This window comes from Biomphalaria glabrata, chromosome 2 (assembly GCF_947242115.1).
Source record: "Biomphalaria glabrata chromosome 2, xgBioGlab47.1, whole genome shotgun sequence".
Classification (NCBI taxonomy): Eukaryota; Metazoa; Mollusca; class Gastropoda; family Planorbidae; genus Biomphalaria; species Biomphalaria glabrata.
The window spans coordinates 59173573-59188222 of record NC_074712.1 but is presented as its reverse complement, the minus strand read 5'-3'; the positions used below and the strand labels follow the sequence as shown (position 1 = coordinate 59188222).

At 32.9% G+C, this 14650-nt stretch overlaps 1 protein-coding gene across 1 annotated transcript; it reads left to right on the top strand.

Moving 5' to 3' along the window:
* Nucleotides 1-5289: 5289 nt before the first annotated feature.
* On the top strand, nt 5290-12716 carry LOC106074106 (forkhead box protein K1-like). Its single transcript, XM_013234831.2, has 8 exons — nt 5290-5707; nt 8037-8231; nt 8453-8768; nt 8988-9181; nt 9270-9478; nt 9797-9979; nt 10266-10588; nt 10794-12716. The coding sequence occupies exons 1-8, from the start codon at nt 5355-5357 to the stop codon at nt 10923-10925; spliced, it is 1905 nt and encodes a 634-aa protein (XP_013090285.1). The 5' UTR covers nt 5290-5354; the 3' UTR covers nt 10926-12716.
* The last annotated feature ends 1934 nt before the right edge of the window (nt 12717-14650 follow it).

Here is a 14650-nt window from a genome sequence, read left to right as displayed (position 1 = left end):
CCTCAACGTGTAGCATTGAATGATCTTTTAACACGCTATGACGAATCAAAATCTGGTCAACAATGGCTGAGGAAAGGTTCTCAGCACTAAGCATGATAAGCGTTGATCTCGAGCTTCTCCATTGCGACGAGAAGCAATTCATCCGTAAAGTTATTGACAGTTTCGGCAGCCACAATCGAAGTTTGCAGTTTTTGTTTGATCGATCATATGGCGGCACGGGCCGCACGGATAATCTTAACAAAGTGAGATTATCCATAGTTTGTTCACTTGTAGGCCTACCGTGTTTTTTTATTTCATGAAACAAACTTTTACAGTGCACTTAATATATCGCAATGACAATCTCATAAAATTGCCCATTGTATATGTTAGTGGTCACATCTGTCAAGCACAGATTGTTTTATACAGAGGGATTGAGGAGGCAGTTTTTTTCTTTAATATTCTTTGTAACAAGGAAGTAGAGAATAGGACTATATGGGCCATAGATTGCAACTCGCAACCCCCCTCCCTTTGCAAAAAAAAAAAAAAAAAATCCTGCGGGCGCCCTTGAATGCAATTAATTCATGATGGCGCTCTTCGTATTTTTTTGTTTGTTTGTTTCTTGCTGCTTCCTCCACTGATCCAAATCAACGTTTTGACTCGGACGATGGCGTGTGAAGAACTTTCTTATATCCCCTGCCATCGTAAGGTGGTGGAAGTGCTTAGCCTGCTATTTTATCGAGCGCTAACATCGACCGCAACTCCGCAAGACCTAAATACATTTATCAAGATGGCTGCACTCTTCACTCTTGTTCAAAGAAATGTGGAAATTTATCACAAGGAAAGAGGATTTCTCCTCCAAGGAAAAAAAAACAACAACAAAACATTTATTCTAGGCCTTAACTACATATAATAACAACCACAATTATGTGCAAATGAAAACAAATCGTCACCATTAATGCACCTTAGAATATTTCACACCCTTTATAGAACAAAAGTATCCCAAGCCTATAATAGGTACGATGGCTACCCCGTGATGGCTAGCATTCAGAGCTGTGTTCAGGCAAGATGTCTTCATCCTAAAACGATGCAAGAGCTGGAAAGGGAAGAAGAATCTCAGCACTGTGCACGATAAGCGTTCATCGCCAGCTTGTCCATCGCGAAGAGAAGCATTAGTACTACAAAAAAATCAAACAAAGCATTAGGATTTATTAAAAGAAATTTATATAAATCAAATAAGAACATAAAACTAAAATGTTATTTAACCTTGGTTAGGCCAATAATAGAATATGCATCCTCTGTTTGGGACCCCTCAACTCAAGAAAACATTAAGAAACTAGAACAGACACAAAATAGAGCAGTGCGATTCATAACAAACGAATATTCACATTTGACTAGAGTAACACCTTTAGTAAAATCACTAAATTTAGAAAGTCTTCAGGACAGAAGGCTCAAAAGTAAAGTAGCAATAATACATAAAACACTGAACCATAATCTTCAAATACAAAAACAAAATTTAATAAAATACTCTGAAAGACACAAAGATAAAGGCACATTCCTCGTCCCATATGCTAGGACAAATTTGTACAAATACTCCTTCTTCCCTAGTGCTATTAGAGCATGGAATGGGTTGCCTGAGCTAGCCAGGAAAACCAGTGACTTGGCAGAATTTAAGTCATTGGTCATGCATGACTAAATGCATGACGCGTAGGACGTAATCATCTTCTTTTTTGAAGTAACGTCTGTATTATATAAGATAAGAAGATAAGATAAGATAGTAGTGTTATTGAAGATTGATAAATTCGGCAGCCACAGTCAACATTTGCAGTTTTTGCTTGATCGACCGCAGAGAGGCGCGGGCTGCACGAATAAACTTAAAAACCTGTTTAGTATATACTTGGTTCACATATTTAGTTTTTTTTATTTTTCATGAAACAAGTATTTACAGTGCACTTAAAATCGCATAGGGGGGAACGGCGGGGCATCAATTCTTTTCTTTTATATTCTCCGTACCAAGAAAGTGAATCTATGGCAACTTGCACCACATGCAAAAAAATCCTGCGGGCGCCCCTGGCTGCAAGGTAGGCTACTTTGGCATCATATGCCCGAAGATGTAAGATATTTTAAAATTAGCAATTGTAACACTGAAGTGAAAGAAATGCTTTTAGGATTTTCTCATTAAAGAGAGCAAAAGTTGATGAAGTCAGTTCTTTCTATCTTAAAATGACTTAAACAGGGATGGGCTTGACTATATGATGTATCGAGCTCAGTAATGTGATAATACAGCTACAATGACTGAAATTCATGAATTAGTACATGCAATTAAAAAAAAAAGAATCAACAGAAAAGATATTTTTAATCTTATCTTATATGATACAGACGTTACTTCAAAAAAGAAGGTGATTACGTCATACGCGTCATGCATTCGGTCATGTATATTAACCAATGACTTAAATTCTGCCAATTCACTGGTTTTCCTGGCTAGCTCAGGCAACCCATTCCATGATCTAATAGCGCTAGGGAAGAAGGAGCTTTTGTACTAATTTGTTCTAGCATATGGAACGAGAATGTGTTTTTTAGTGTGTGAATGTCGTTCGTCTTTGAATCTATATTGTACATCTATATTGTTATTGTACAGTATTTACGCTGAGGTTTTCAATTGTAGTCAAACCGAATTTCCATTTGATTGGATCAATAAAAGTTATCTTATCTTATAGGGCAGATGACGTAAAGGTCATTTGTTTCTGTGGCCTACGGTTGACGAGGGTGTCATGTGGCCAGTACAACAATCAACCGTCTTTACTTTTCCCTAACTAATGTCAGGTACCCACTAGAGCTGGCCCAAAGATCCCGAAATTAAAAATCCTAGTCTTCACCAGGATTCGAACTCGGGACCCCCGATTAGGAAGCTTTACCACTCAGTCATCGCGACTCCTTCTTTAATGTAATCAGATGTTAAATTAACATACACCTCATCATGTCGTTGTGGTAGATCCTCTTTAGGGCCTTCGTTTATCTTCACTACCCTTTTTATTAGGCTTATCTACCAATTAAGACCAATCGTCTGAGAAGGCCTGAATACTGAACTGCAACGTCGTAACCTTTGGGCAGTGGAGATCAATAACTCGTTGCCACGTCGCAGGTCATAGTTCAGGCCTTCTGTGACGAATAGTCTCGGCTGAATACTTGAGTTAACATCTATTTAAGTGTTAGAATGGCGGCTCTGGAAGTAGGCCTAACATAACTTTATCGGACATACATTATCTTATCTTATATGATTGGGACGTTACTTCAAAAAAAGAAGATGATTACGTCCTACGCGTCATGCATTTAGCCATGCATATTAACCAATGACCTATTCTGCCAAGTCACTGGTTTTCCTGGCTAGTTCAGGCAACCCATTCCATGCTCTAATAACGCTAGGGAAGAAATAGCATGTGTTCAAATTTGTCCTAGCACTTGGGACGAGGAATGTACCTTTATCTTTGTGTTTTTCTCAGTATTTTATTAAATTTTGTTTTTGTATTTGAAGATTATGGTTCAGTGTTTTATGTATAATTGCTACTTTACTATAAAACGCTTTAATCTGTTAGCATTGAAAATATCTACTAGAGACAAGTGTTAGGCTATATACTTTTAACGTTTAAAAAAAAAAAGTTAATTACACAAATAGCAAATTTTTATTCTATTTTTTTTCTTTTTTTTTTTTAATTTATTTTTTAATTATCTGGTTCGCTTACAAGACTGACAGTAAAAGTAGCTGGGGAAAGTAAAAACGTTTTAAAACTTTGCCTATATAGGCCTATAGGCTAAGTGTCCATTTAAATTGTTAAGGTAAGGTCGCAAGTTTTGTTTTTTAGGTCTGTTTTGTTTTCTCACATACTGTCCACATGCTTGAGAAAAATTAACAAAGAAACTCAAATTAGGCCCAAATCTATACGTCTCTCTAGCAAAAATAATATTTTTTTTGGAAATAGCAACAAAAGTTCTGATGTATCAATCCCTTGAATGTACTTTTTATTTAATGTAGACTAATTAAACCCGCGACGAGAATACTATATAACAGTATGTTAATTAATTACTATCTATTGAACGATTTGACGGTGAACAAAATGCCGATAAACCAATCGTCAGTGAGCCTTTTGTCGTGTGAACCATTTGTCTTGAACCAAATGTCGGTGAACAAGTCTGTGAACCAGTTCATGGTGAAGGATATGTCCGGTGAACGAATTGTCGCGTGAACGAATTGTCTGTGAACGATTTGCAGTACATCTCATTATTATCTCATCATGTCCTTGACTTTCGTTGTAGGAGAGCTAGCTGTGACGTTGGCCTCAAAGCGCTGTGAGACTACATTAATTTTTTTTTAGCAGCGCAATATAAACGAAAATTTTGCATTTTATCACATTAACGTATAATATGGACTGTTGCAATGCAGACCAATATTATTTGATTGAAATAAAAGTAGAATAGAAAAAAAAAATGCCTTCATGGGGATTTGTAGTATGTAAAAATATAATAAACTTAAGAGAGAGAGAGAGAAAGAGAGAGAGAAGAAAGATTTGTGTCTATTTGCTAATTGAACTTTTATTTATTTATATTATAATATTAGATTCTATGTTTACTAATGTATTTAGATCTAGATCTATTTTCAATATTAAGAAAAAGAATCTATCGTTTTCTAAAATCCAAATGGTGTCCCAATGAGGGTCATGAACTAAATAGGCTACTGTGGTATGCGTCTGGGAGAAGTTATCAGCTGTGCCAACTATGAATCTTTTTGTCGATTAGTCCATTACGTGTCAGAAGGGACTTATCGTGGCTAGGGTTTGAAATACTATGCAGGTTCCAGTCACGACCAAGATACTTTCCCCGAGCACCCTCCTTAATTTAAACTTAATTGAGAAATGCATGTTATGAAAGACACAATAATATATATTTATACTAGTTATGTAGCATCTTTATTGTTACTAATGTTACAGATGAGAACAAAGAAAACGGAAGGGGGAATAGCCTATAAAAGTGGTCAGAGTAAGAAAAACTTTGTTCTTCAAACGTTTTAAAGAATACTCAGTATAAAATAAATTATGTTTTCTAACTTTGTGTAGATATGTTCTTTTTAAAAATAGAAATCAACATCATTTGATTATTTGAACAATCTTGATTAAACTTGACATAATTTTCTTTGAATTGTTTTCAATAAGAACCTCGTATAAATAGGTACAATTGACAACACTATCATAGCGGTCGAGACAACAAGCGGCATGATTAATTTCGCAAGGCATTATGGGAAAAATTGTTGGATCATGTAAACACAGGTACAGGGTATGTTGTTTTCCTCTCCATGAGCTGCCATTTTAGCGGTGCTAGATTTTGCTATGTCTGGAATACAACATCCAACAAACAACCACGCTCTTGCGTTATTAGCCCTTAAATCAGCTCCTACAAGTCCATCTAGATCGGCATGGAGCTCAGATGGCGAAGCCATTGCCCGGCTAGAAGGGAGAGACTTCGAATTCACTATGAGGAAGCCACGCATTACCATCGGACGAAATAGTAGCAAAGGCGATGTTGATGTCAACATGGGCCACTCAAGTTTTATTTCTCGCGTGCATCTCGAAATTTTTTCTGAACACCCTAACTTTTTTATGAAATGTAATGGTAAAAATGGAGTGTTTATTGATGGTATTTTTCAAAGAAAGGGAGCTCCGCCTTTACAGCTGCCTTGCACGTAAGTTTTGTTTATTTTTATTTTTTTTTAGCCCTAACGGTTAACAAACAGCGATTAAAAACAGTAACTGGGTTAGAGTCTAGACTCGAGTCTAGCATTATAATTATCTTGAAACGCACCAACCCATATTATTATCTGTATTGATAGACTATTTAGGCTCTAGACTAGATCTATGTTTAAATATGAAGACGTCTGTTTGTTTATTATTTCAATCTAAGAGTATAATCAAATATTTATATTGCACCGGATATGGTCTTTGTAATGGTAGATTTATTTATTTACGATTGAGGACATTTGTATGTAACCATGTGCTCTGTCCAAGATGGCGGAAATGTAAACAGCCTAATTGTTATGATTTAATGGCAACCAATGAACTCTTCTGTTTATTAATAATAAGCAAAGTAAAGGAAGTGAGAGAATTTCCAAAATCTCTCTTTGATTCTTGCCTTTGTCATCTATCTAGCCTAGATTGGCCTAGATTCTAGTTCTAATATAGAGTTATAGAGTCTAATTAGTAATATCTTAATTTTAATATCTAGAGAAAATCTAGAATGAGAATCTTTGATTCTAGTCATTCTAAATTCTAGTTCTAGTGACAATCTAAAAATCTATAATAGATCTATAATTAATATAGATCTAGATCTAATAACTTATTTAATAAATGTAAATAATCTAGATATAGATCTAGTGAATCTAGTCAATCTTCTAAATTATCTAGTGAATCTACTAAAATGATAAATCTAGTCTATTAATTTATTTATATACTAGACTTCCAGTTACTAGACCTAGATTCTACTATTCTAGAATAGATCTAGATCTACAAGCTACTAGAAATCTACATGTGTATCTAATTCTAATGATCTAGATCTAGTTATCTAGTAGTAAGTAACTAGTCAATAATTAGAATAATATTTATATAGACTTCTGGTCTACTAGAATCTACTACTAGATATCTAGAGTTTACTAGAGTAACTAGACTAAGTCTAAGATTACAAATATAGATTTAAAATTTAAATAGAATCTATCAGGATATCTAGATTCTAGTCGTAGAGTCTAGATCATATAATATTATAAATATATATTTATATATCTAGATTAGATCTAGAATCTAGAAATTAATATTATAATAGATCTAGAATCTAGACCAGTACCAGAATCTAATCTAAATAAGATCTAGAGTAGAGTAGCTCTAGAATCTAGCACTAGATTCTAGATGATTATATAGAGTTTATAGTAGATCTATAAGTATAATCAGTAGATATAATCTATAAAAAAAATAATTAAAAATTAGTGTTTTTTTTTTTTTTTGTTTGTTGTTTTTTCCTTTTTGCATTTCTTACAAAAATTTATTTGGTTGGCATGGAGATGTTAATTTTAATGTAGCTCTAGTCTAGCCCTAGCTGCTACTCTAGCATCTTCTAGCTAGATTCTAGGCTCTAGATCTAAAATTTATTAATAAATTCTAAAGTAGGTTTAAACTTATCTGACCTTGTGACTTGTCTTCTATTCAAGATTAATCTAGACCTACACTAGTTTATACTTTCTATAGAATAAAAGATTTATTTTCAGCAAAAGAGTCTGATTCAATGTCTTGCTTACATCATCTGTGCTGCTTGAAAACAGAAGACATTTGATGATTTGGCTTATTGATCGTCACTGTTACTTTTACTTCTTTTAGATCTAAAATCTAAATTTACCTTCCATATCTGATACAGCTCTTTCTGTGGTCCTACTCTGCTAGCACAATATAAACTATTACCTTTATTTTCATATCTCAAGTTAAAGTAGTCAACATTTTTGTTCTACTTTACTTGACTTAACTAGTCATTAGGTTTGGAATACAGTTCTACTTATCTACATTAGAAAATACTATATAGGTTACAGCCTAATCAAGAATTAGTAACATAAAGTTACTAAAAGTAAAACTAGTCTACTCTGATAGATACTTGAACTTTGATTTAGACCTATACCATATCAGCATGTAAAAAAAAGCAAATAGAAAATACAAGAAGAAAAACTTGAACTATTCAAGGGAGTCTTATCTCTTTTCCCTTTTTCTACTAAAAAGCCTTTTTTAAAGTGTTTACATTTGTATATTATCACAACACTATTAATTATAAGTGACCATTGATGACTGGGTAATTAATGTTATTATCTAATGATATAAATAAATAAATCTAATTCTAGATATTTTAAATTCATTTTTTTTTGTATGGGTTTAAAAAGAAATTCATTTGATTTAGTTTAACTGGCCTTATTTTGTTGTTTTTCTCATTTTTATTTTTGCATTGGTGCATATTTTTTAAGAAATGTGTCTATTTTCCTACAGTTGTACATTGCGTTTTCCAAGTACCAACATCAAGATCAAATTTCAGTCATTAATTGATGAAGCAATCCCTCCTACTCCATCTGTCTCTGTGACAACTCCTAAAAAGAAGCCAATACCTCCATTAAAAATCAACATACCAGAACCTCAGGAAGCAGTTTCAAATAGTCCTTGTCCATCTCCTACAGGCACAATAAGGTGATTTTTTTTTTTTTTATATATAGACTATTGCTGGACAAAATAATGTTAATGACTGTTTTTTTTCTCCACACTCATTTAAATATTAAAGTGTGAAAAAAAAAATGACAATCCAGTTTTTACTTTTTAAAAAAAAAAAAAGGTAAATATGTGTTATTAAGTTTTGTTAACAAACAAGGTATAGAAAAATGCATCTAATTCAACTAAATTTATTTTGACAGTGCTGCAAACTCGTGTCCCACTAGTCCTCGTAGTGGATCATCTCACAATCCCAGGTTCACATTGATTCCTGATCTTCAGGCAGCTTTTGCTGCAGCTAACCCTCGTGATGATCGTGATGGCAGTTCTACTCCTGCTTCAACAACCTCTTCTACTGGGGATTCATCAAGGGATGAATCCAAACCTCCATATTCCTATGCCCAGTTGATAGTGCAAGCTGTTACATCTGCCCCTGATAAACAGCTTACACTGTCTGGGATATATGCATATATTACCAAAAACTACCCTTATTACAGAACTGCTGACAAAGGCTGGCAGGTGTGTTAAATATATTTCATTAAACATACATTTTCACACTTAGCTATCTTTTCTTATTTTATTATTAAAATTTTAAAAATTTCTTTACAGTTGATAAACTTTAGTAGAAGAAATAAATATTTAAGTTCTAATTTTTAAAAAATAATGTTATTTTTTATATAGATATTAGATATTACTTAATATATACACAATTTTTAACAAAATTCTTTTCTTTTCAAGAACTCTATTAGGCACAACCTTTCCTTGAATCGATACTTCATCAAGGTTCCTAGGTCTCAAGAAGAACCAGGAAAAGGCTCATTTTGGCGCATCGATCCTGTTTCAGAAACAAAATTGACAGCACAGGCATTTAGGCGAAGAAGGCAGCGTGGTGTGCCTTGCTTCAGAACTCCTTTTGGAGGACTTTCGTCAAGGTGATTTGTCCTATGCCATTCTAGCTTTAGAATTTTATGTTAGTTTATATTTTCTTATTATCTAACTGTTGGTCGGTTTAATTTACAGATCTGCACCAGCAAGCCCCAGTCATTTAGCTGGATCATTTACTCCAGACTGCCTTTCCAGAGAAGGCAGTCCAATACCTGAAGCGGGCATGGAAACTGAAGTTACTCATTCAACTACACAGGTCGGAAATATGCAGGGGCATCTCCAACACCCTCATCCAATGATAACTGATTTACGGTTCTCCCAATCTGCTCCTGGTTCACCTTCAGGTTTGTAGTTGGCTTACAAAGGGAAATTAATCACTTTATTAAAAGGAATATTGCATTCCTGTTATGAAATCACTTTAAAAATGGTTAGCTTATTTTTATGAAAATAATTTGGGTAATTTTATATTATTATTATTTTTTGTAATTTAAATAAAAATCCATAGAATGTGCAGACAAATTTATTTTGAAAATAATTGAGTAATATGGGGGGGGGGGGCACAAAGCTGTAACTAATTGCGGTTTGGATCTTTGCAGTAGTTACTGAAAGGAAAAGCTGCTCTGAAAAATAGTTTACTAGAATGTAGAATTTTGTTTTAACAGGTTCCAGAGTTATGTCTCCAGTGACTGTTAGTGCCAGCACAGCGGCAGTACACCAGTTGCCCTCAGTCATAGCTAAGCCCAAAATAATCATGGCTAACCCTGGTCAAGTCTTATTGAATGGTCCGATAGGCACCACTCTGACTAATGGTACTCATTTAGAGATCAAAAGAGAAAATGGAGAAGGTAACTTGCTCTTATTCATCTAGACTTTGAAGAATATATAAATCTATGCTTTCTATAAAATAATATATTGGATTACCATGTAATAATCTGTACCTGTGATATAAATCAAAGTGTTTGGGGGACCAACAACTTAGTGCATTTTCATTAGATGAAGAACATAAGAAGTTGACTGCTAGCTATAAAGAAATTAACAAGACTTTCTTATATGCAAAAGAAGTTGACGTAAATGTAGTATTTTTAGGTTTCATTTGGAAGTGTAAATTTTAATGAACTAAATACTCAACAGCTGTAAGTTTGGAATTGACTGGAGCATCTCAAAAAATAGCTTCAATAGTAGCTACTGCAAGTCAAGCCCAGTTTCAGTCAAGAACAGTCACCCCAGTCACATTGGTCAGAAACTTGCATACCAACCAGCCACTGATGGTGGCAAAGTCTTCAAGCGGTGAGACAGGACAGGTCACTCTTATTCAGCAGCAGATGGCTGGTCAACATGTGCAGATAATCCAGCCACAGATGTTCTCCCAACAAGTCATACTTCAGAAGCCCTTAGATCAGCAATCTGGTGGAAATGGTTGGCATTCTCAAGAAAAGCCTGCACTTCACGTTTTGGTATGTACATCTCTATTGCTGACTGGCATAATTATGGTTTTAATGCATGGGCTCAATTGCTCTCAAAGCATAACTTTTATATAACTAGATTTAAATATCAAATTACTTTTCTTGTACATTTTTACTAAATCCAACTCATTTTAAGCGTTTTAAAGTTGTTGTTTTTTATGGCAATAAATTTCATGTTGCTTTTCTTGGTTATCAGATGCCTCAACAGATGGGAGTACAAATCAAAAGGGCGCAGGATGATATGTCCTCACAAGACTTGGATGTTTCTGGCAAACGATTGAAGATTGATGAGGATGGAGAAATGTCAGTGAAGGCAGAACTTGAGTGAACAAGTTTTAAAACGTTTTATCTGCATTCTTAAAAAGGAAGTTTATACTCTATTGCTAGCCAGTGTTCAGGCTTTGGTGGTAAAAGCAGGCAGTGAGTTTGTAGAAAACTTTTAGACTATTTTATGGACATAATGATTGTATTATTTCTTGGATATTTCCCCATACAGATTGGTCATTCTTTATTTTTTTTGTTGTTATAAGGGAATATAAGTTAAAGCGAGTTTATGAATATTTATAAGTAGATACAGATTTTTGTACAAATAAGTCAGCGTGTGTGTGTGTGTGTGTGAATATGTGTAAGATTGGTTCACAGGTCAGTAGATGTTAAACAATGTCCTAACACTACAGTCCTCTAGGTAAACAAAATGAAGATTATACAACCATCAATACTCTTTAAGTTTTATCCTTTATAAAAGTCATACTATATAAATAGCATGCATTGTTGATGGCAGCTGATATATTTAGACATTCTGGCATGAGTTTTTATTTCTTTTTTTTTTCCCACTGATTTTTTTTAAAAATCATAAATTAGCTTTTTTTTTTTTTTTTTGTCTAAAATATTTGCCTTATTTTTATTTTTTAGAATTGGCAAAATTTAAAAAAGACAAATGCAATAATGTTTTTAAAGTGTTTATTTTTATATATACACTTGTAGATAGATCATTCTCATGGAGACTAAAATCTGGGTATTTTTTTATATAACAATCTGCCACCTATTAATATACTTGTTTGGTTTTCAGTTATCTTAACTTAGCTTTTTTTTTTTTTTTTTGTATTTGTTAATTTACAATAGTTTGTTCTGTTTCACACTTGTTGAAACTATTTTTAAATTCTGTTAGTATTTTAAGCAAAAGAAATAGGCCTTTCTTGCTTTTTAAATAATTGAGCTAAATATAATTGATAAGAAAAATATACCTTTGGATTATCATTGCTATGTGCAAACAACTGGGGATTTTATTTCTCAGTGCAACTTCCATTTAATTTTTGTGTGTGTATAAACAGTGTTAGTCTATTTAGAAGCATATTTCTTTTGTGCAGATCTTATTATTCTATGTCATGCTGACACATGAAGGTATAATGTTTCAAAGACGTCCCACACAAATATTTATTGTTCATTTTATCTGACTGCCAAGTAAATAAACAAATAAGTTTACAGAATATGTTGAACTAAATGCAACCTATTCTCACAGAAAGCATTTGTACCACGTTCTAATTGCAGTGGTCATACAACTGATTCCTAATGATCAAAGGTGATATCGGTATCAATGATTGATGCTTAGTAATGGGGTAGTGAATGTTCTTTTGTTGTGTTGCAATTTTGAGATCATCTTGACTGTTGACTAGTGATGTTTTTTGTGTGTGTTTTCCCTTTTTTGAGTTTTGGTAATCCTGTCTGAATTGAGGCCAGTTCACTGTGTACGAGAGCTGGAATAAAGGATAATGAAACCTCTCCACTGTCACGCAAACACCTATAAAGTCATAATATTTCCAGCACTGTTATATCTGTGTTACAGTTTGTCTTTATTTTGGTACCCCAATACATGTTTTTATTTACCTCAATTATTTTATAATGTTATATTACATTCATCATTAATTAGGAGTTACCTTTTTTGCTTATACCAGATATTTGAATAATAGTGTCATTTATAAAGACTTTGCTATTTAAGTCTTTAACAAAACAGAAGAATATTTTGAAACTATTATTTAAAATCTATTGGTTGGAAACTATTTTCATATATTTTAGTGCATTTGTTTTAAATGTAAGTTCTAAACAAAAACCCATATATATATATATATATATATATATATATATATATATATATATATATATATGGGTTTTTGTTTAGAATATATAACTGAGAGCTCAGAGAAACAGAAACATTAGTTGCTGTAATTTTTTTTTTCAGAAATGTATTTAACCTTCAATATTTTTGCAGTCATTTTTAATCTGCACTTTCCTTTGGCTGTCGAGTAATTCATGTGTTAAGTAATTGCAAGAAAGGGTCTCAGTGTGTCATGGATCCAAGAAAGAATATTGCTGCATTCAGCTATTGTTGAGTTGTCTAGCCATTGTTTGCTTGATGCAGTTAAGCTCTATTAATTTTGCTGCACTAAAAGACATTGTGTTACGCGAGCGAATGTTTGGTATACAAGTTTATCTAACACTAAATTTTTTTTGTGGGGAAGTTTTACATGTTGAGATCATGCATCCACTATCATACATACAAAAATTGTCTTGGCAAATGCAGTTTAATAATTCTTTTTTTTTTTTTTTTTTTTTGTAATTTTGTACAAAGTTTTTTTTTTAAATTGCTTGTTGTCCATTTTCACAATTTTGGTTAAGATTTGTTTATTGAAAAAACTTGTGGTTCTCTATTACTTATTAATGACTTTTGTGATGTGGCAGAAATGTGTAACCAGTTTCAAATATTATTTTGGATTGTATATTTACATATTTTTTTTTTACATTTATTTGTTGTATTTAATTATTATGATGATAATAAATATTCAATAAAATGTTTTTTGATTATGTGAAAATGTTCTTATACAATGATCAATACGTCTTGCTTAAAACAGTACAGTGCTTTAACTTAATGACCTGAAATGACATTTTCTAGAGTCAACTACCCACTAAGTTTGAGGCCTATTCACACTTATTGTGCTGTTAAATGTGTGCTGATAAAATGTAAATACATTGATACAAATTTGGTTTATAGGAATTTGTTTACTTGTTCTCAGCGTGTGGCCATAACAAAAGTATTGAGATCCCGGTAGTCATTTTTTTACCCCTGTTTAGGAAGCTTTTTTTTTTTAATGCTTAAATGTATTTTGGAATGCAAAGTTTGTGTTACTTTCTTGTCTGTTTTAGTCAATTTTGTTTTATTTTAGGTCTAAAGTGTGCATCTGTGTTTGAGGTCGTTGTTGGTGAATTTCAATCTATCAGAGACTCTGTTGTTGATGAAAATGTTAAAAAATGTATTTATTTCATTGTTTTGTTTAGAATGACGCTAACTAGAATGGTGACAGTGTGTTGAGAGCTGGATGTGGAGACAATGAATATCATTTGTACACAATCTTTTTATCCTGTTACTGTTTATTTTCTATTAGCCGTGTTTTAATACAAACAAGCTAAAAAACCCAACACACAGAAAGATGTAGTTATGTATTATGTAACAAAGTAATCACTTCATTCTGTACATACCACTTCTAGTATGTCAACTAGTGCAGTGTGATAATCTAGTATCAATGGATTTTTTCTTCTTCTTCACAACTCCATTTGTTATTGTACATTGTATAATCTTATACATTGTATCATCGATTGCTTTTGTACAAGCAGTACATCACACACACACACACACATCTAGTGTTCATAGCTGGGCTTTGTTCAGCCTACCACCAGTCATCTATTTGTACATAATACACTTAATGTTCCATTTTAATGCAGAGTTTAGTTGCTTTTTTTTTAATTGTTTGTCTTGCCATTTTTTTTTTAAATTGCCACATAATGAAACTATTCAGTTTAATGTTCAACACATAAAAACCAATAAAATGATTTCGGTGAAAAATATTTAGAATTATTTGTTTTACTTGAGTAAGTAGTACATGCATAAGTAAACAGACGCAGCAGTAAAGACTCAAAATATTAGTTCTACTTATAGTAGATCTGTTTTACCAAAGGAATAACTCAGTTCTGATTCATATTGCAACATTTATTAGTTCATTG

Excerpts from the sequence above, each read along its gene's own strand:
- LOC106074106 (XM_013234831.2), top strand. The coding sequence starts at position 5,355 with ATGTCTGGAATACAACATCCAACAAACAACCACGCTCTTGCGTTATTA. Across the intron at positions 8,232-8,452 it reads TCTCCTACAGGCACAATAAG|TGCTGCAAACTCGTGTCCCA; the intron begins GTGATTTTTTTT and ends TTATTTTGACAG. Across the intron at positions 9,182-9,269 it reads TTTGGAGGACTTTCGTCAAG|ATCTGCACCAGCAAGCCCCA; the intron begins GTGATTTGTCCT and ends TTTAATTTACAG.